At 64.8% G+C, this 20220-nt stretch overlaps 2 protein-coding genes and 1 long non-coding RNA gene across 4 annotated transcripts; 1 reads left to right on the top strand and 2 right to left on the bottom strand.

Moving 5' to 3' along the window:
• Positions 1 to 364: 364 nt before the first annotated feature.
• Positions 365 to 12054, bottom strand: MAN1B1 (mannosidase alpha class 1B member 1). The gene is made up of 13 exons (XM_077851523.1): positions 11799 to 12054; positions 11367 to 11475; positions 10598 to 10713; positions 8854 to 9008; positions 8458 to 8567; positions 6993 to 7178; positions 6159 to 6307; positions 5583 to 5771; positions 3738 to 3928; positions 2862 to 2982; positions 2144 to 2341; positions 1929 to 2060; positions 365 to 1227 (listed from the first exon to the last, which is right to left on the bottom strand). The coding sequence occupies exons 1-13, from the start codon at positions 11910 to 11912 to the stop codon at positions 1015 to 1017; spliced, it is 1983 nt and encodes a 660-aa protein (XP_077707649.1). The 5' UTR covers positions 11913 to 12054; the 3' UTR covers positions 365 to 1014.
• LOC144285845 (uncharacterized) lies at positions 4910 to 9040 on the top strand. Of its 2 annotated transcripts, XR_013354037.1 has the most exons (4): positions 5991 to 6005; positions 6130 to 6328; positions 6415 to 8424; positions 8788 to 9040. It is a non-coding gene; the product is annotated as an uncharacterized LOC144285845 (long non-coding RNA). The 2 variants fall into 2 exon arrangements; XR_013354036.1 differs by having other exon boundaries at positions 4910 to 6328.
• A 1194-nt stretch (positions 12055 to 13248) lies between the features above and the next one.
• Positions 13249 to 18901, bottom strand: UAP1L1 (UDP-N-acetylglucosamine pyrophosphorylase 1 like 1). Its single transcript, XM_077851522.1, has 9 exons — positions 18598 to 18901; positions 17732 to 17936; positions 17359 to 17534; positions 16870 to 17042; positions 16439 to 16632; positions 16197 to 16337; positions 15473 to 15658; positions 14843 to 14909; positions 13249 to 14380 (listed from the first exon to the last, which is right to left on the bottom strand). The coding sequence occupies exons 1-9, from the start codon at positions 18884 to 18886 to the stop codon at positions 14297 to 14299; spliced, it is 1515 nt and encodes a 504-aa protein (XP_077707648.1). The 5' UTR covers positions 18887 to 18901; the 3' UTR covers positions 13249 to 14296.
• Between the last annotated feature and the right edge of the window lie 1319 nt (positions 18902 to 20220).

Below are 20220 nucleotides of genomic sequence, written 5' to 3'. Positions count from 1 at the left end.
ACTCGGAGAAGCATGTCTTCTAGACATGACAAAGGCAATGGGCTGCTCAGGGGTGTCACACGAGAAAGAGCGGGGCCTAGCTTGGAGACCACCTGGTACCCCCTGGCAGCCGAGGAGTGTCTAAGGAGTGACCCATGTCAGGGCTCAGGTGAAGTGGCAGGCTCCACTGAGGATGGGCACCCCCACCTGCAGAGATGGGGCCCAGGGTGCGGAAACCCTCACAGGAAGGCAGGTACTCCCTCCAGGGTGCGCGGCCTGCCTGCCCCAGGGGATTCCTGACCCCAGTGGACACCTAGTGCGGCCCGGACGGGGGCCTAGATGCCCCCCATCACAGCTGAGGAAACAGAGTCTCCACACATGACCGTCATAGCAATCTACCTTTATGCTGCCTGGAAAGTCCATTCTCTGGGGTGGTCCAGGAGCAGAAGGAACCACCCCCCTCCCACTCCCGGCCCCTGCAGGGCCGGGAGAGGATCCCTGAGTCCAATGTGTAAACACCACAGCCCGCAGGTGCCCCAAGACCCTCGGGCCAGCACACAAGCAAGCTCTGAGACTCCAGGCTGAGCCCCACGTCGGGACATCCCTTTAGCTCTTGTCTCTGAACAGGACGGGGCTACCCAGAACAGCCCCAAAGATGCAGGGATGTGGACACAGGGCTGGGCACCGACGGACGGAAAGACGTGTGGGTACCAGGAATGTACATCATGATTCCAGTTTCTTCGGGAAGCAGGAGACTCCCTGGTGGACGGGCTGAATGGCGATGACCCTAGAACACAGCTGTGACGAGAAGCCGCCAGGACGAGAAGCCAACAGCCCTGACCACCTCAGGCCCTGAGACACTGCAGCTAAGGAATGCTGGGTTCTGTCCTCAGCCTGGCCTGGGCCACAGGCTCCAGCTAGGTGGACAAAAGGGCCAAGACCCAGGACACTGGACCAAAACATGACCAGGGATGTGCTGAACAGGTTCCACAAAAACCAGACAAATGAGAACCCTAGGCAAGGCCCACAGGGGCATCACACCTCCCTAGGCGGGGCCCAGATGGGCAAGGGGTGAGCCTCCGTGTTGAACACATAGGTGTCCAGGCTGAGCAGGTCTGGGTCATCAGAGAAGAGCAGATACAGGTACTTAAGCGTCTCCCCCAGAAAAAAGCTCTCCATCTTGTCCCTGGGCTGGGGATTGAGGGGATCCTGGACGTTGCTGATGGAGGAGTAGCCACCCGAGGGGACCTGCGCAAGAGGCAAGACCATGGCGTCAAGGCTGCAGGCACAGGCAGCTCCCCGTGCCAGCCTCGGCCCGGGGGTGAGGCCCCGGCAACCAGAGGAACCCCACCCCAAGTCTCCCTGCCTCACCGCAGTGTGCCCTACACGGGCCAGGGCAGGGTCGGGGTGGGGGACCCCAAGGTCCACCAGGGAACTGGCCCCCCTCAGCGGAGCCAGTTGGCCATGGGGCCTCCAGACACCCCCTCGGAGATGCCAGCTCCTCTCGAGTGACCCGATGGCAAGCGCCGCCTCCCAAGGCCCCAAGGGCACCCGAGGAGCCCAGAACCCACCGCCTTCCACACCACAGGGCAAAGGACAAGCTTTGGCTCTGCAGGGCAGGTGGTGGGCCCTGGACAGGGCATGACCGTGTCTGAGCCATGGCCCCGATGGCAGGACGAGAGGCGCCACGGTCCCAGTGCCATCTGGGGAGCAGGGCCCCCGAGCCCATCCCGGGGTGGAGGAGGGCCGCCCAGGCCACACGGAATATCCGGGGAGGATGCGCCCCGTGCATACCAGGCCGCCGCAGGCGCCCTCCCCACACAAGCAAGCCCCTCGGGACGCCCCAGCCCCCGAGACCCCGGGTCCCACGTGCCCTGAACTCCCGAGGTCACGGTGCCTGCCCTCCCAGTCCCAGCCGCTCTGGGCCAGATGGCCGGCAGGCAGCTCACCCGCGTGTACGTGTTGAAGCTCTGCAGAATTTCCCAGCCCCAGTCCTGGTACTTGCGGTCCCCCGTGAGGCGGTACAAGTAGAACAGGCTCTCCACCGTCTCGGGCCGCAGCAGGTTGTGCCTGTCGGCCGGCTGTGGGGGCGGGGGGGCGGAGGGGAATGCGGGCTGAGCTCAGGCCAGGCCCCCAGGCGCCCCCACACCCCGGCCCTGCTCACCTTGACTTGCACGTCTTTGTGGTCGTTCTGGGGGTACAGGTTGAAGTGCACGATTTCGGGGCTCAGCCCCGTCTCCATCTGACGGTTCATCTGGTAGCAGGTGTCCATGAGCGCCCGGGCCAGCTCCATGTGGTCGGCGGGCAGGCCGTGGTGGGCGCCCAGAGCCAGCGTCCCTGGCAGGAAGCATACCAGGTGGTCCTGAAATCAGAGCAGGTCCTCACCACTGCGGAGTCTGTGGCCGCACAGCGCAGGGGGCATGGCGCCGACAGCAGGGCTGGCGCTGCCTCGGTTCCACACAGGCAAGGGACTCCCCGTGGGCCCAGCATCTGGCGCTCCACGTGAGCGGGGGGAGCGGGGGAGGGGGGAGGTAGCGGCTGGCTCCCCTGGACCGACCCCGACCCCAGACACCCCCGGGCTTCAGCGGGACCCATAGTAGGAGACCAGCAGTGACCCCAGGGCAGAGGGGACACGGAGAGGCACGGGGAGGGCCCTGGTGCCCACTGCGGACCTCAGTGCCCCTGTGACTGCGCCCTGCTGTCGTCACGGGAACGGGTCCGGGCCACGCAGCCCTGCCTGGACCTGACACAAGCAGACCCGAACCGGGAGAACTCCCGCTCCACGGCTGGGCTGCCACCGCTCTCTGCAATGTCCTGACTCACAAAGCCGTCCGATGGGAGCCCAAGGCCCCCCACCCACCCCGGGTCACCCACGTGCTCACCATCTTGGCGCTGAAGCGGCCGTGGGCCAGCTCCCCCACGAAGGTGAGCTTTCTGGGCTCAGACCTGCGCAGCAGGTGCCTTCTGATTCCCTCGATGGCTTCCAGGTAGTCTTCTAGCAACCTGAGCAGACAGGGGGCCCCCTCAGCGCACGCCAGGCAGGCGCATGGCCCCCACTTCCCCGCCCCGCGATCGGGCACGTGCATGCTAGTGGCCCAGACGCCTGGCCCCGTCTGGGGTGGCATCAGGCCAGCGCAAGCCAAGGCTCGTGGCCGTTGGCGGCGTGGGGCACAGGGCTCGGCCCTCCGCTCCCCTGGACGGGAGCGTTCCTCTTGACGCCCCCCCCCCCCCGAGGGGCCCCCCAAGACCAGCCTCAGCAGGGCCCCAGGACCCACATGCCCACCACGGCTCTCTGTGCCGGGATGCCCTCGTCTCTGCCCGCAGGGGTCAGCCCGCAGCTGCCCCCCAGGGGTCAGGGGTCGCTGTCACCCCTAGGCTCGAGACCTCAGGAACATCCAGTTCTCTCCCCCGTGCCATACAATGCACGATGCAGTAGCGACCGCATCGCTCTCCGGGTAAGCGTGCATTCTGAGCGTCAGAACAGTAAGCGCCGGGTGGCCCAGGGGAACCTGGCCACCTGCGGCTGGGGAGCATGTGCGCAGGGGGAGGTCTCCACACCCCAAGGATGCCTGTTCGGCCAGGCCAGGCCAGGCCCCAGGCCCCCTCCTCCTCATCCTCGGCACAAAGGCCATGGTTGGAAGAAACACGTTCCCGAGGGGGGGCCGAGGCTGGGCCGGCATGGCTGTGGCTGCCTGGCCAAGGACCGGGGATCAGGGGGCGTGGGGACCCCACCCCAAGGCAGCAAAAACCGGCCTCACTGCGTCTCCTGCTTTCCACCCTGGATCCACTGCTTCAGCAGGTACTCGTAGTAGCTGTCGGCCCTGGCTCCCAGAGTGAACACGCCCATGTGCGTGAAGAGGCCGCTGTGCGTATTGATGAACATGGGCACCAGCCCGTCCTTCTTGCCCGACAGGGAGTGGACATGCCGCGTCACCTCCTCCGCAGCCTCCTGGGGCAGACGAGGGGGGAGCGGGGTGAGCGAGAGAGCGGGTGGCCCGTGGCACAGAGGGGCTCCGTGGGCTCGTCCCCTCACCCCCCGCCAGGACTGACCCGCTGGGCCCTGCGGAGCAGAGAGCAGGCCATGATCCCGGCCATGGCGCCCTCAGCCTGGCTTCCCTGGGCAGGGGGGTTTCTGAGACCCGCCCGGGCGGGCCCCACAGCGCTGGGCCCGTCTGTTCACGCACGACTGCCTCGATGCCTGGGCAGGGGCCACAGGCCCGGTGATAGGACTGAGCTCAGCCGCAGGGGGCTGTGCCTCGAGACCACAGCCCCGTCCACACCACCTCCGGCCCAGGCATGGCCGTCTTCTCCCACTCGCTGGAGGGAAGGCAGGCGTGTCTGCTTCTGCGCCCGGGCTTGCCATGCGTCCACCCGGTGACTCCTGAGCGGCCACAAGACCCAACGGCCTCAGCTCCTCTCAGCTCGCTCGTCATCCCAGGTGGCTCCCCGCAACCAGGCTCCACAGCTCTGTGCGCATTTTGTCACCACGCTCAGGACCCCGCACGAAGACCGGCAGCCTGGCCTCTACCCCACACAGACGCCCACGCTGACTCATAGATCCTCTCGAGGCGGAGGGGCCCGCACACCACCCATCCCCCAAGGACACAAACACCTGGGGCGGCCCGCATTGGAAATGCCGCAAGTCATGGGTACGGAAACCGCATCGAGCGCGAGGCACCCTGACGCGCCCGCTACGATGGTCACGGGAGCACGGCCCTCACCCCCCATGTCCCCGCCCCCGTCGGAGATGACCCGGCGCCCCCCGCCGACGAGCGCCTGCACAGGACATCACGGGATCCGTCCACAAGATGGGGTGCTGCTGGGCCACGGACAGGGGCGACCTGCACACGTGCCACGACACAGACGTGTCCGGAAATGCTTTCCACGCAGATGACAACGTCGCGCGCGCTAAAAGGGCCAGACGCGGGAGGCCTGTGCTGCAGGACCTCGCCCACGCCGGATGAAAAACGGAGAGCCACCCACACGCACACGGCTCGCTCTGTGGTCCCAGGCCCCAGAGGGCAGGAGGGTGCGTCACGGGCGATGGATCACCTCTCAGGGGGGACGTCGTTCGGGACTCAGAACGTGGCAACCGCTGTGCCCGAGGAATGCGGTATGGCTGCACGTGGAGAGCCTCGCATTCTTAGCACGTGACCCACATCTCAGTGTCTCAAGAGAAAGAGGAGAACGAACGGCACAGCGTGCCGAGTGCAGAAGCTGCCCAGGAGGAGCACGGAGGGACGAGGACTGCCTGACAAAGATGCTGACAGCCAGGCGGGGAGTCCAAAAACCACCACCAGGCCCAGAGGCCACGCAGCACAGAGCCACCTAGCCCAGCCGACCCCAGGGGTACTGGCACCCTCCTCCCAACACCCCCGCTGTCCGCATGCCACTGCGGCACGTGGGAGGCCGGCAGGGGGGGACCCTGAGGACGGGGGCCCGGGTGATGCCTCGACGCCCCAGCATCCGTCATCAGGGAGGAAGAGGGATCCACTGAGAGCAAACAGGGACCGACAGAGGACACGGGAGGTTGGTGTCACCGCGACCCGGGGTCAGGGTGCACCCCAGCCCTCGCCCCCTGCACCCGCCGGGCCCATGCCTACCTGAAACTTCTTACTTCCCGTGAGGCGCGAGAGCTCCCGGAACTCCAGCTGAATGCTCGTGACCTCGGCCACCGTGCTGTCCGAGGTCCAGCGGGGCGGGTGGGCGGCCCCAGTGCCGATGTTGACGTCGGAGTACGGGATCTTGGAAGGCGTCTGGAACGCAGGCATGAGCCGATTCCCAAAATCTTCCTGACACAACAACATGGCGAGGCGTCAAGGCTCCCTGCTGCCCGGCGGCCTTGCCTCCGTCCCATGACGCCACCCTGGCCCTGAGTCTGCCCAGTTATGGGGACGTGGGACCTGCCAGCTTCACCCGGCCTCGACGCACCATGGCCGCAAATCGGAGCTGGCCCCGCAGAGCTCCGAGAGGAATTCCCTGCAGGTCGCGGTGATACAGGCAGCGCTAGGCCAGCTCGTGCGCACGTGCGCAAAGGAGGCCCCACCGGATCAGGGGTGGGAGATCTGGGAACGGACCCCCCCACGCCCCCCAATCCCTCGAGCCGAGAAACAACTGTTTGCTCACTCGCTGGGACTCCTCTCCCCGCAGCGCGAGCCGGCCCGGGCTGAGACACTCACAGCCTTCCTCAGGAAGAGCTCGTCCCCCGACAGGTGGTAGGCGCTCAGAAGCCCACCAAGGATCCGGATTGTGCTCTCAAACAGGTTGACGTCCACATCTTTCTGAAACCGTAGCTTCTTCGACACCCACTTCCTGGCCTCTTCAAACTCTGAGACGTGAAACAGCGAGGGTAGGGGAGCCCGTTGCCGGCCTCGTGCCCCGGGGCCTCTCCCTCGGGGCTCTGTGCTTCCTCCCATCTCTCTCTCTCTCCCACAGGTTTGCGTGTCATGGCCTGCGGGCTGGGCAGGAGCCCTCACACCCCCCAGGACACAGATAAGACGAGCCGGCATGCACTCGGGCGCTCAGGCAGTCGTCATGAAAGATCGTGGCATCCGAGGCCGTGGGGTCACCTCACAGGAGGCGTTGGCCTCCTTGGATGACTTAACTGGACTTCCTGAGATCGGCTCAGAGATAACCTAGGCCGGTGATCCCACGACCACCCGATCCGTGTGGCTCCAGGAGGATGTGCGTGAGGCAGAGACCCCGGTGCTGATGGCCTCTCGGGTCACGGGTCACCTCCCGCCACAGAGCCCCTTCTGGACGCCGCGGAAGCACTGGCTGGAACTTGCTGGGGGGTGAGGGGGGCTGCCCTGTGGGTCCTCGGGGGCCTGACGTCAAACAGCAAAGCAGCTGCCTGTGCACGGCACGTCCACTCCTGTCACCCACGAGAAGGAGAGCACGCCAGAAGGAAACAGCAGCGTTTCCCCCATCCGGGCACCGTTCACCCTCCCTTCCGCCCGCCCGAGTGTCACCCGAGGAGAATCGGGGCTGTGTGTTGGGGAAGGAGCGGATACCTTTTTTCAGACCCAAAATCCACATGGTGTCCAGAGCGTCAATCAGGGTCAGGCCCAGGCCAAACCACTCACTGAAGGACCTGGACACAGGTTTCAGCTCATCATGGCCCCAGGCGAATTTGCGGTATCCGGCCCACGCGTGGCGGAAGGCGTCAATCACAGCTCTCTGACGCTCGTTTGGGGAGGCTAGAGAGAGAGAGCAGGTCACAGAACCAGCGCGGTCAGGGTTAGACAGACCCTTCTGCAGCCCCACAAGGAACAGGGCCGGGGGGCACCGTCCAGGGCTACAGGGCAGCAGTGGACGGCGCCGAAGGTCGGACCCTCACAGCTGGACCTCGCCAAGGTGGCAAGGTCTCAACCACCTGGCCTGGGCCTGTCGCCTCCACCCTCTGGGACTGCAGGGAACACGCAGCGAGCGGAGACCCCCAAGGAGGTGGCCCAGCACCTGCACAGGATCCCGTGGCTTCAGGGGTACCCCGTGAGCTGGCTGCGGGTGACCTGCACAGGGCGCCTCAGCTTCAAAGGGCCCCTTTCGCGCCCTGTCAGCCCCGGGCACGTGTATTTGCAAACAGGAACTCCCGTGGAGCAGACACACCTGGGGCCCCCCTGGAGCCTTTCTGGGGGACCTGCGACTGCCCTCCACACGTAGGAGGACAGGACCGAGTCACACAGTCACCAGGTAGACGAGACCGTGCATGTCGATGGCGTCACTGCACGTGCTCTTCCCACGGGTCTGAGGCCCATCTGGGCGGACAGACGTAACCTTGGCATCCGTCTGCAGAGCCCCACGATCGCTGTGTCTCCCCCACATGCCTGGGCCACGTGTCCCCCCGCCCCCTCCTACGGAGGCCATGGCAGCCGGGTCCAGAGGGTCACTGCCTGGGCCCCAGACTCAGCTGGCCTGGCGCAAGCACCCAAGGACCCGCTGCATGAGGCCGTGGTCTGGGCCGTCACTGGCCTAACCTCAGTTCTCCGGTCCGCGGGGCAGGGACACCACCAACAGATGACCTCAGAGAATGCCGTGAGGACCGAAGCAGGCAGGCCACCTGGGGCTCACAGAGTGCCAGCGCCCAGAAGTCCCTCGACTACTGGTGTGACCACGCAGGGCCCCGCATAGCTGCTGGGACCCAATGGGCCTGGATGGAGACGCTGAGGGGCGACCGCATCTCCACATTCCCCAGGCCCCGCCGTGGCACGGGTGCAGGCTGGAAACGAGCCTCCTGCCCACCCGGCGGCCCGTGGCTCCAGCGACAGTCGGGGCTCAGTCAACGGGCTACTGAGGAGCCCCGTGTCCTCTCCAAGGCCCTAACGAGAGCTGTGGCCTGCCTGAGGGTGTGAGGGTGACCAGCACTCGGAGGGACGGCAGGCACTCCAGCACACGTACTGCACGCTCATCCGGGTGTCCACGTACCCTCTCCGTCACAGCATCCAGGTGAGACCCAACGGGGTGCAGGTGGGGACTTACCTGCTGGGTTCTGAATCCTGGGGGCCTGGGAGGAAGGCCTGGCGGGGGCCTCTGCCTTCCTCGAAGGAAGTTCGGTGCCGGGCTGCGGCTCAATCACCGCTCCCCTCCAGCTTCAGGGACAGAAGGAAGAGCCACCAGCCAGCTGGAGGGCGAAGACTGCCAACGCCCCAAGGTCCCACTGCCCAGCCCTGGCCAGTGCCTTGCCGCCCTCCGCTCCAGGCAGGGCCCCCCCTCCCAGCCTGAGCCCCCCCACCCCCGCCTTCTATCCTGCCTGCTCTGAAAGGACAACATACTTAAGCATCACGCTCATTCTCCTTCTCTGGTTTTCAGAAACCACCAAATACAGCGGCCTCAGCGTTTCTGCACACGCAGCCCCCCGCATGGTGCTCCTCGTACCTGACCACCGTTCTCTGCGTGCTTTCCTCCTGATGAGCATCGCCCACCGCCTCATCCCTCCGCTTGGTGTCTCCCTGCCTCGGGTCCTCGGAGTCTTTACCGGGGGCTCTAAGATGCAGGTTGGGTGGTCCCCGTCGGAAATGCCTCTGAGGCTTCTAGATAAAAATATAAGTCACCCGTGAAAATAGTTCAGTTGCCTACGAGCTGCGTGCTGTTCCTTCCCCGCCCGGGACGCTCTCCCTGTCAGGCCCACCCCCACGGAGCGTGTGAACTGGCTAGAAGCACACAGCCCCGGAGGAAACTCCCTCTGTGTTCCATCACCACTCGCAGCTTTGGCCAGGAGATCCTGACGTGTGATCTCCTGGCCCCGACCAACTGAGACGGAGACCATGCCAACGGGCTGGTGCAGCCCTACACGGCTGGTTAAACTCCAGGTCCGGGATGTTGCCAGGCTGTCACGGATCCTAAAAGTAGCAAGAAAGGGTCAGGACCACGTGTCTGTGGACGGAACCAGAGAGAACACCGTCGCGGTCCAGCGCCCCAGGACTCTTGCACCTCATCCTCGGGAATGGTGCAGTGGGGGAAGGCGCCGGGTCAGGGATGGAGTGCAGGGGCCCGGGAACAGCTGGTCCTCAACACAGGGCTGGACGAGGCGCCGCCTCCAGAGGACAGCAAGGAGGCCCACTTGGGAATCAGACAAAATCCCTGCTTCTTGGCATCCACAGAATCCGTGACGCTGTTCCCGTTGTATAGACGCAAACGACATAGAGCCAGGAACCCCGTGGCCAAGAGAAAGGGGTCCGGCTGAAGCAAACTACCCAGGCTGACCCAGGTGTGGGGAACCAGTGCTGGAGCCTGAGCAACAGACGAAGTCCAAGCGGCCTCCATGAGGAGCTCCGTGTCCCGAGGTCTGGACCAGGGGCCTTACCGTCCAGGCCCCTGGTGGACACCACGCACTGGATCACTGACCTCCCAAAACAGCTCTGGGAACATGTCGTTCGGTGGGGAAACGTGCCAGGACGGCTCCACTTTCGTTACAATTACGAGAGAGCCCATATGTAAAAGAGCGACCAGAAGAAGTGAAAAAAACACCTGCTGGCTCTACAAGGGAGAAGACCCGCTTTTTTTACATACAATTTCCAGGTTATGACACTTTGGAGAGCTGCGTCCTGCTGCTCACCCGGGCAGCCCCGCCCATAGGGCCCGGCCTGGACCAATCCCAGCCCCCCTGTCCCGTCCAGATGTTCTGACGCTTCAGCTCCCTGAGCAAGCCCACCTCCCCGGCCTTGGGCACTTTTGTTCAACTCAAGCCCTGCTCTCCTGAGTCCAGCCAGAACCAGCAGAGTCTCAGCCCCAGTCATCGATTCAGTGTGCCACCCTCACAGGGGCTCCCGTGACTGGGGCACTGGCGCCAGCCTCATCCCTCACGGTGGCCACAGCCCTCTCCCTCGCAGGATGTATACCACGAGCCGCCTGCCTGCCCCGCCAGCCCGTAGCTCCTCGCGAGGGGAATGGGTCTGTTTTGCTCACCAGCTACCAGAGGCTCTGGTACGAGAGGAACAAGGGAAAGAGTATTCCCCTTTCCCGCCCCAAGCATCATCCTGCCGGCCCAGAACGAGGAGCATGAGCTTCAAACATCAACCCCGCGGTGAGACAGAAAATTCTCCCCATCTGTTGGAAACCCCTGCGGACAGACCCCAGTTACACCTCGGTTCCAAGCGCACATGTAGTTCAGCTACAGTACCTGAGGTAAGGCCCCCTGCATGTTTTCTGGATGTGCATCTGCTTTCTGAGGAGCTGGCAAGACGGGTGGATCTGCTGGTCTCGTTTTCTGCTCTTCCGCTGACCTGCCGTCCACGGCTGAACAAGAGAATAAAAACAAGCGTTTTGCCACTGGCCACACAGCCTAGTGGAGATTCAAAGTGGGTCGTAGAGCACGACATCGCAGCAGCCGTGATCCCTTAGGAAAGGACGTGCCGAGACCTGAGGAAGGTCATTCAAGTGAATCCCAGAACGGCCAGAGGGAACCCAACTTTTCTCCAAGCGCTAGCAGTTGTGGTCCTTAACCCCAACCCACGCCCGACGCGAGCAGGGCGTCTTAACCTCCTCCCTCTCAGGGAGTACAAATGGTAGCAGGCAGGCCACAGGCCTGAGCCGCCCGCAGCGCCTCCTCAGCCTTCCTTGCTGCCCCTCAGCACCTCACGGAGAAATACAGCAGGATCCCCTGCAGGCTCACCAGGACTCTGCCCGGGGCCTTTCCAGAAACGGTAACACGGGGAGGAAGTTGGGGAGGGGGGTCCCAGCAGAGCTTGGGACCATAGGACCTCCATTTCTCTGAGAGACAGAGGGGAGGGAACGCGGGTACAGGCAGCAGATGCTGAGGAAGCTGCCATGGACAAACGGAACTCACATCCCCGTCTAGCCCCACGGCTGACAGTGCTCCCGCTCCTGGTTGCCTGGACTTCTCGCCCACCCGTGGCCCGCCCCGCCCTCAGGGATGGTGCAGCTGGTACCTGTCCACTGGTCAGCCACGCTGATGTAGGACAGGAAGCCACAGAGCATCAGGAACGTGAGCGAGAAGAGTATCACGTTCCGCTGCAACCTCGACAGCTGCTTCCATTTCTAAGGCAGGCACGGGGAAGGAGGCTTGTGACCGGAAACAACAGCACCGGGACCCCGGTCCGCTGCGGCCAGTTCGTTCCCGCGGCCGGAGCAGGGGCCCTCTCGGCACGGACAGGGACGCCGGGAGAGCCGCGCGCAGGAGCCCCGCCTACCGCCCGGCCGCGGCCGAAGGGACCCCGCCGACTGCCCGGACGCGAGGTGTGGACGCCCCGAGCCCGAGACCGCGGCGCACAGGCCGAGCTCCTGACCCGCCGAGCTCCGGCCCCAAAGACGGCTGCGGGTCGGCGACCCCGGGACCCCGCGACCCCGGCCCGGACCCTCACCCTCCAGCACGAGCGCCGCCGCCAGCTTTTGCTTCCGTCGTAGCTCTGGCCGAGGCTCAGCGTCACCGAGATGAAGTCCCGATGCGGCGCCGGCGGCGGCAGCGGCGGATACATGACAGCGGCGGAGGCGGCCCGGGGGGGCCCCGCCCCCTAGCGGCGTCAGGAGGCCGGGCTCTGAGAGGGGCCGGGGGCTCCGCTGGTCCGACACCTGTGGGCAGCCATCGCAGCGGCGTCCACACCCCGCCCATCGCGTGCGCCGCCAATGCGCCTGCGCCGCGCCCTCCCAACCCCCACTGCGCCTGCGCGCGCCCTCGCGGCCCCTGCGCGCGCGCGTGTTTACGTCCCACGGCGTCGGCGCACGGCCGCACCTGCGCCGTGACCTCACGGCCTCGGCGCTCGCCCGCGCGCGCCTGCGCACAGCTCGCCCGCTCGCGCGCAGCCTCGGCCTGGGCTCGGCGTGGGCTCCGGGGAACCGGCCGGCGTCGCCGCGTGGCGGGGATTCCGGGGCCCGACTGCCCCGCCCGGAGCTAGGTGGGCCGCGCAGCCCGGCGACAGGACGGCGGCTCCCCGCGTCCATCGTCGAGGCGCGACGACGGCCCCCGCAGCGAGTGGATGCGTCCCGAGGGTCGGCTGGGCTCCGGGCCGTGCTCGGCGCTGTGCGGCCGGGCCCCTGGGCTGAGCCCGCCGCGCCCCCGCGGTCCCGGCCGTGCGTCCTGCTCCATGAGCACCGGGCCTGTCCGAGCCTGTCCCCGAGAGCCCTCGTGCGCTCCGGTGCCCCCCACGCCTCTACCGGCGGAGAGGGCGGGCAGGCTGGGAGCCGCCCCCAGGGTGTCCGACCCACTCCCTGGGTGGTCCCAGCCCCTTCACCCCCGCCCCCGCCCCCGCCCCCGCTGAAGAGTTGGGCGGCGCAGAGCGCGAGCGGCCGGGCGTGTGGCCCCCTGTTCAGGCGCACGGACGAGCGCGGCAGGCACTGCACTGGCCGGGCCCGGGATCATCACGGCTTCCTGCGTTTATTGGGCATCTGCCCCGCCCCCGCCCCCACCCCCGCATTCCGTCGCATCCGAGCGTGGCAGTCCCTCAGAAGTCAGTGGTTCCGCGGTGGCTCGTCTGGGGTCAGAGACTGTCCCGGTAGCCCGAGGGGCCTCTCTGGAGGACACAGCGGGAAGGGGCGCGCACGCCCGTGAGACAGGACTGGGAGCCCTACCATCCTGTAAGCTGCGGGTCCGCGGAGACGGCGGTCGGCACCCGGCACCTCCCTGCCTCCCTCCGTGCTGTGTGTGAGACCTGATAGAAGGGTCTAATTATTTTAAAATAAACCGTCCCTTCACAGCAACGGCGTCCGTAGTTGACCCTCCTGCTGAGAAGACAGGTTGCACAGCTTGGGGCTGTGGCGCTGGGGAGCGGCAGCTGGGGGCGAGAGAGCAGCCGAGGGAAGGTCCTCAGGCACACGGACTGGCAGGGCCTGGGGGGTACACAGTCCTCCTGGGGGGGGGGCGGCCCTGCCCCCGCCCCGGGCCCAGGTCAGGATGCAGGGGGCCCAGGGCATCCTTTTCCTCGGGCGAGCTCGGCTCCCACGCGGTGAGGGCTGCCGCGCAGGCCAGGGTGGGGGGTGGCCCCCTGTGTTGCCTTGCGGAGGGGAAAGCAGGCAGGGGCGAGGGGCTGGGCCCGCGGCTTTCCCCGCAGCCCCGGTCTGGCTGCAGGGGTGCAATGCCCGAGCCTGCGCCCGGACATGGAGGCCGCGTCTCCCTCTAGAGAGGGCCACGATGTGTGGCCGACTAGAAAGCCCGCTTCCGGTCGGTGGAGAGTCGAGGGGTGGAGCGCTCCCTGGCCGCTTGCGTTCCAGACTGAGGAGCCACGTGGTGAGAGGCCCCTAGTGTCGGCCCCCTGGTTCTTGGTCCCCCTGGTTCTTGGTCGGAGCACCTAAAATGCAGGGGCCTGAACCAACCACAGAGGTGGCGGAGGAATCGAGGTCTCTGGGGAAATGGAGAGGCTCCCCCTTTAGGTGTGCAGGCTGAGTGTGGGCTGGGGGTGGTGAGAAATTGGGGGCCAGGCTGTGCCACCCACCCCCCTCCAGCCTCACCGGCTTCGGCTTCCTGTTGGCTGCCAGAGCAGGAGGGAGGGAGGGAGGGAGGGGGCAGCACCTTCCACACCTGGCCCTGCGAGGGAGGGGCGCCCTCCCCTCCCTCCTCCCTCCCTGCCCATCTGTGTATCTGCAGAGAAGCTGCGTGGCTGTCGCTCTTCACCAAGGGGAGCTGCGTGGAGGGCTAGAAGGGGCCATTGATCCTCCAGTCGCCCCCAGGCAGGGCCCAGGACCGGGATGGGATGCCACACCTCTGCCTCCCGCAGCCAGGAGCCCAGAGGAAAAAACCCTCGTAGGTCTCTAGCAGGCCTAGGGTCATTTGTGTCCGTGGGAACCGGTGGTGGGAGAGGCCCCACCCTGGTGGAGTAAGCTGTGTCCCCAGCCCTCAGGCCCTGGGGTTGGCAGGTCTGGGAGCCAGTCAGGCCTGCAGAGCCCTGGCCTGGTTCTCATCCAGGATGAAGGGGGACCGGAACTCGCGGCCTTGCAGGTACATCTCCAGACCCTGGAGACAATAAAGTCATGATGGCCACATTTTCACATCTAGTGCATAGAGGGGGCACAAACTCTTCTTGAGCCACAGTAAGGCAGGGCCGGAGAGGCTTCCAGAACAAGGCTTGGATGCCACCTTTAGACCCAGGCCCTAGCAGTCTCTAGGCATGCTCAGGGAGGTCCAGTCAGAGGGTCGGGGCCAGTATCGCTCCCTCAGCAAGGCTTCCATAAAGTCTTCCTTGCCGGAACCCCAAACGCTGACATCTTCCTGCCTCTCCGAGACCTATGAGGATCTTGATTCCTCATCCCCACTCATGGCCCAGAAGATCCTCTCTAACTTAAGGAACTATTTGCCCCATTGGTAAACTGAGTCAGAGCTGTGACCTTCCACCCCAGCACCCACTTCTCCCCAGTCTTCCCCCCAATCATGCATGCCCTACCCCAGAAAGCTCTAGATGGGGCCGTCGGCTCTCACCTCTCCAGCGTAGGACACCAAGGGTGAGATCTCACAGATGGCTGGAGGCTCTGTGCCGTCCGGCAGGCTGTGGGAGCCCACGTGTCAGCACCTGCTCCGGGGTGTGTGCCCTGGGGCTGTCCTTGCCTGACCCAGCTCCCCAAGGTCTCTTCTCAGCAATCCCCGCTTCCTCTGCACACCCGGAGCCCTCCGCAAACTGCCCCTGCCCAAGTGGCAGGCTCTTCTTTGGGCGGGAAAACCCCCCCTCGTCCCTGCAGGCACCCCTCACAGCACCCGGGCAGCCAGGTTAGGCTGGGGCTGCGGATAACTGAGAAGATGGAAACCTCACGTCCTTTCCTTCGCTGGCCCTGAAGAGTGACCTGCCTTGCTGTTTTCCAAATGTCATGCCGAGGTCTTGGTTTCAGAGCTCATAAGTGAGTCAGGAAGGGTGGCAGCCACCCACCTCCCCCAGTCCCCAAGCAGACTTCTAGGGGTTGGCCCCGAGGCCCCAGTCACCGCAAGGTTGGCCAGGGCATGTGGCCACTCGGAGCACAAGGCCACACCACAGCCCAGCAGAGTCGGCAAGCCTGGGGCTGGGGGATGGACCCGGATAGCCTGATCCTTTGGGGAGCACGCTGAGGCCACACTCACCTGGGCAGTTCAGGGAGCCGGGCCCCACACGCATCCAGGAAGTGGGCCCCTGCCTGCAGGGCCCAGCGGTAATGCTGCATGAGCAGGGCACGCCGGGTCATGGCGGGGTTGTCTCTGGCATCCGAGGCAGCATTCTTCAGAGGAGAGAACTCCTCCTCCCGAGACACTTCAAAGGCCACGAAACTCCTATGTGGATGAGAACTAGTGACCAGATGTCCTGGCCAGAGGCCCTGGTCCTGGGCAGGTGAAGGCTGCACTGCAGTGACGATGAGAAGGGCCAGTCGCCTCCATGGAGGGCCCACAGGCACCACCTGCATCTTTGCTCCTGAGATCCCTGCGGCTGCTTGACGTCCTTCCATTCCCACCAGCCAAACCCCCAGACCCTGGGACCCCAGAGTAAGAGCCAACCACCCCCCCGGGGAGGCCCCCAGCCCCCTGGCCTGGAAACAACCTCCTAACCCCGGGCCAGGAACAGACAGAGGGCTCAGGAGGAGCAGGGGTGTCTCCCCGAGTACACAGCCCCAGATGCTGCCATGCTCACACTGCGGGGGCTGCTTCCCCTGGTGTTGTCCCTGAGCCTGCCTACAGCCCCTGCTCCCCACTGCAAAGGGGGTGGCCCCACTGTGTGCCCCACATGCCTCCATTCCCGGCCCAGCTGGGCCTCAGAACCCACCACCAAAACAGAGAGGAAAGAAAGAAAAAATAAATGACTTCTGCCACTAACTTAGCAAACGGGAACACATCAAACACAAACTTCTCCATCTTTATCCCGTTTGGTTTTATCGGCTTTACCGGATTTCCCTCCTCATCCACGTATGGGACCTTCTTCACAGCCACATGTGGCTTCAGCAAGGGCTCAAACTCGCTGGAGAACAACAGGATGACAAGAGGAGGAAAGACACAGTTCAGATAGGACACCCCGGGGAGCCACTCTGGCCACCACCCGCGGCCACCTGCTGAGCACACCTGCTGACCATCTGGAGGAAGCCTCGGGTGAAGAAGTGGTTGCAGATGTTGCCCAGGCTGTAGAGCAGGTGCCCATCAGGCCCACGAAGCTGAGCAGTCTCGGGGCTGACCTCGCTGTACTCCACCACCTGGGGGACCCCGTCCACCTGGCACACCACACCCACTGGCTCCTCTGGGTAGGCCTTTTCCACCACCTGCGGCCAAGGCCTGGGCTGGGAAGGCTGACGGGGCGGGGCCCGGCAGACCGGGGGCGGGGCTGGGAGGAGGGGCGGGGCCAGGCGGACAGGGGGCGGGGAGGAGGGGCGGGGCGAGGCAGACCGGGGCGGGGCCAGGTGGACCGGGGTGGGACTGGGAGGAGGGGCATGGCCGGGTGGACCGGGGACGGACGGGGGGAGGGGACGGGGCAAGGCGGGGGCGGGTGGGGGGCTCACCTTGGCCCCACAGTCTGCGCCGCGAAGCACGCAGAAGCCAATGAAGACCGGGTCAGCCAGCCGCACGAGGATGTTGTCCACACAGTACACATGCACAAACTCCACTCCTCGACGCTCCATGTCCTCCAGAATCTGGTGGTCTGACAGTGCGCAGTACAGCCCCCCATTGCCATCTGCAGAGGGAGAAGGACCGCTCTTTCGAGGACTCCAGCTGGGCTTCAGCCATCTAGTCCAGGGCGTGCTGGAGGCAGGGGAGGCCCCTTGGGGCTGGACCTTGTACCTGAGGCAGCTCTTCATCACTATCCAAGTAGCCCTATGGTTGTCTCATGTGACAGATGGGAATCAAGGTCCAGAGAGGGGAGGCCACTTGGCCGGGACCACAGAGCCTTGAAGCATAACGCTCCAGCCTCTGCTACTGTCCTCCCAACCTCTAATTAGCTCCTTGGTCTAGGCCAGCCAGTCCTTCCCCGGGTCAGGGGTCAGGCATACCTGGGGCCATGGCAACCTTGTGTTTCTGCTCCAGGATGGCCCTGCCATCAAAGTTCACAGCAGGCAGCATGCGCTGTTCAAACATGATCACGTTATTGGGGTCCAGGTGGAAGAAGTCATGTTCCTGGAAGAAGGTGGCTGTGGGCCCCAGCGTGAACTCACTCGTCATGATGTACCTTAAAGGACAGGCAAAGCTGAGAGGGCCATTTGAAGGGCCCAGCCCCTCTGGGACCTGGGGCTCTGACGGGGGCTGGTCTTGGGGTCCAGCCTAGGTAAGTGCCGGGGTTGGGGTTCAGGTCGTGGTGCGGGCCAGGATTCATGCTATCCGGGCAGGGGATTATTCTGGGGTCAAGGTAATACAGAGAAGGCACACCATGGGATGGTACAGCGGGTCCCATGGCGCTCGCCAGCAAGCTGCTCCACCCGCTGAATCCGTTCGGCCTGCAGCTGATACAGGCTCTTCTGGCTGGGCAGCCCCACCTGATACATGCCTTTGGGGTAGGTCACGCCTAGGCGAGTCCCCTGCCCCCCAGCCAGCAGCAGCACAGCCACCTTGTTCAGAGCGATCTGGCGGAAACCTGGAGGTGCAGGGTGCCGTGAGGGGACACCTGGGACCTGCCACAGAACCACCCCTTCACCTCTCAGCAAGCCAGACTTGTGTCTAGGGCTCTAAGACTTCATAGCGATGGGACAGAAATTTTCAAATAATCTTTTGATCGCCTGTGGGCTCGGGCCCCACACAAACCCCCCTTATCAGGACCCACCAGGGGTCGTCATGGCATCCTCCAGGGTTCATTCCCAGCCTGGGTCCTTCAGAGGGAACACCAGGTCAGGCCAGTCAGAGCAGTGCAGTGGGGGCCCTGAGCAGGCTTCCCTCCAAGAGCACCTGCCTCACCTGTGAGGCCAAGAGGCCAAGAGTGCACCTGGGAGCGCTAATGTGAAAGGGAGCGTGTGCCAAGGGGTTCCCTGAGGTCAATAGGTGTGTGGCTGGGCTGCTGGCTAGCCAGGTGTGCGCCTGCACAGAGCATTCTCCCGAGGGCAAGCCGCCTGGGGGCGGGCACCACCTTGGCGGCCTTTGGAGCCCGACACCCCAGTCGCTAGCTGCGTGGGAAAAGGGTCCCCACAAAGAAATAAGGCACGCCAGCTCCTCCAAGTACCAGCTCTCCTGTCTCCCCACGTTGGGCAAGCCCCTCCGCCAGCCAGGCCCGCCCCGCCCGGGACCCCCGCCGCCCCGCCTACCTTCCTCCTCCCAGAGCAGCCGCGTCTCGGGGTCGCACCGGCTCGCGCTGCCAACGCACTCGGGGGGCAGGGGCCGCAGGCGCGCGGCCAGGTCGGGCGGCGGGCCCGGGGGATGCGCGCAGGCCGCGGCCGCGCGCCGGCAGTGCTCCCGCAGCGCCTCGGGCTCCAGCGCCCCCAGCTCCGCTAGGAGCGCGGCGCGCGGCCCCGGCGCTAGCTCGGCGCAGAAGCGCAGCAGGTGTTCCTGGCCCGCGCGCTGCAGCCTGGCGCGCACCGCCCGCTCCGAAGCCATGTCGCCTCCGCCGGCCGCGCTGGCACTCGTGACCCGAGCGCTCCGGCGGGCGTCACGGGATCCAGCGGCGGGCGACGGCCCTAGAGGGGCGGGGCCAGGACGCCCCGCCTCGACCCCGCCTCCGAGCGTCCCCTCCACCCTCTGGCTCTGACCCCGCCCCTGTCCGCTCGGCCACAGCGGGAGGCGCAGGGGCCCAGTCCTGGCGCTGGGGCTGCCTGAGGCAGGGATCTGCGACCCCCCTGGCCCTGGCGCGTGAGGGCTGACTTCAGGCCTAGTACACCCCCTTCTGGACCCATAGCCCTGCTGGTCAGGGCACCTGAGGCGGAGGCTAGGGTCTGTCCCTCCCTGCGGCTATGTCTGACCCCTGGCGGCTGGGCCCGGGAGGATAGAGCCAGACCATCAGTAGGGTTAGGTGTCCCGATGCCACCCAGGACCCCCCAAGAAGGCCACCCCGCATCCTTGGGGGCTCCCTCCTTCACATCCCGACTCCGCACTGCCATGTAGCCAGAACCATTCAGGAGCAGGCCTTCGCCCTGCCGCGTTGTATTAACTGTTAGAGTTTAAGATACCTTGCTGTTTATAAACTCCCTCCGGCAAAAATAATGAGTAGCTTTGGCCATTTGGGGACAAAGCTTTCTTCTAGAAATTAGTTTTATTAAGACTAAAAATGATACATGGACAAGGTTAAAACAAATTCAAACGATACTTTGGGACCCAAAATGAAAAGTAACATCTTCCTCAGGCCTGCCCTCAGATAACCCCTGTTAGGGTGATTCAAACACCTTGGAGGCAGGTTCTGCACATAGAGGCTCCCACACACCCCCTTCCTGAGTTAGGAAGTAGGACTTCACAGCTCCCTGGGGGCCACTCTAAGTTCTGGTGGACCTGAAAGAAATTATCTTCCCAAGATGGCCTTAGGCCTGCCTGGGGCCTTTGCACTTGCTGTTCCTCCTGCCTGGACTACTTTTTCCCAGAAAGTGACTTCCTGCCCCACTTTGCCAGGTCTTTTTTTTTTTTTTTTTAAGATTTTATTTATTTATTCATAGACAGAAAAAGAGGCAGAGACACAGACAGAGGGAGAAGCAGGCTCCATGCAGGGAGCCCAATGTGGGACTCGATCCTGGGTCTCCAGGATCACACCCCAGGCTGCAGGCGGTGCCAAACCACTGGGCCACCGGGGCTGCCCTGCCAGGTCTTTCTACTCATGTGTTGCCTCCTTGGGGAGACCCTCCCAGGTCATGTTGGCTCGGAGAGCACCCTCCCATTCACCTCTGTTCCTTCCCACCTTTCTGTATTCTCTGCTGCCCGACTTCTCCAAAGAAGGAAGCTCCATG

Source organism: Canis aureus, chromosome 16, assembly GCF_053574225.1.
Source record: "Canis aureus isolate CA01 chromosome 16, VMU_Caureus_v.1.0, whole genome shotgun sequence".
Classification (NCBI taxonomy): Eukaryota; Metazoa; Chordata; class Mammalia; order Carnivora; family Canidae; genus Canis; species Canis aureus.
The sequence above is the reverse complement of the archived record's forward strand: the minus strand, read 5'-3'. Positions and strand labels throughout refer to the sequence as shown.

Bases quoted from the DNA above. Each gene is read 5' to 3' on its own strand.
- MAN1B1 (XM_077851523.1), bottom strand. From the start codon at position 11,912: ATGTATCCGCCGCTGCCGCCGCCGGCGCCGCATCGGGACTTCATCTCG. The intron at 6,308-6,992 runs GTATCCGCTCCT...TTCACGTCTCAG, and splicing joins GATTTTGGGTCTGAAAAAAG to AGTTTGAAGAGGCCAGGAAG. The intron at 2,061-2,143 runs GTGAGCAGGGCC...CCGCCCCCACAG, and splicing joins ACAAAGACGTGCAAGTCAAG to CCGGCCGACAGGCACAACCT.
- UAP1L1 (XM_077851522.1), bottom strand. From the start codon at position 18,886: ATGGCTTCGGAGCGGGCGGTGCGCGCCAGGCTGCAGCGCGCGGGCCAG. The intron at 17,937-18,597 runs GTAGGCGGGGCG...CTGCACCTCCAG, and splicing joins GCTGCTCTGGGAGGAGGAAG to GTTTCCGCCAGATCGCTCTG. The intron at 17,535-17,731 runs GTGTGCCTTCTC...CTGTCCTTTAAG, and splicing joins ACCCGCTGTACCATCCCATG to GTACATCATGACGAGTGAGT.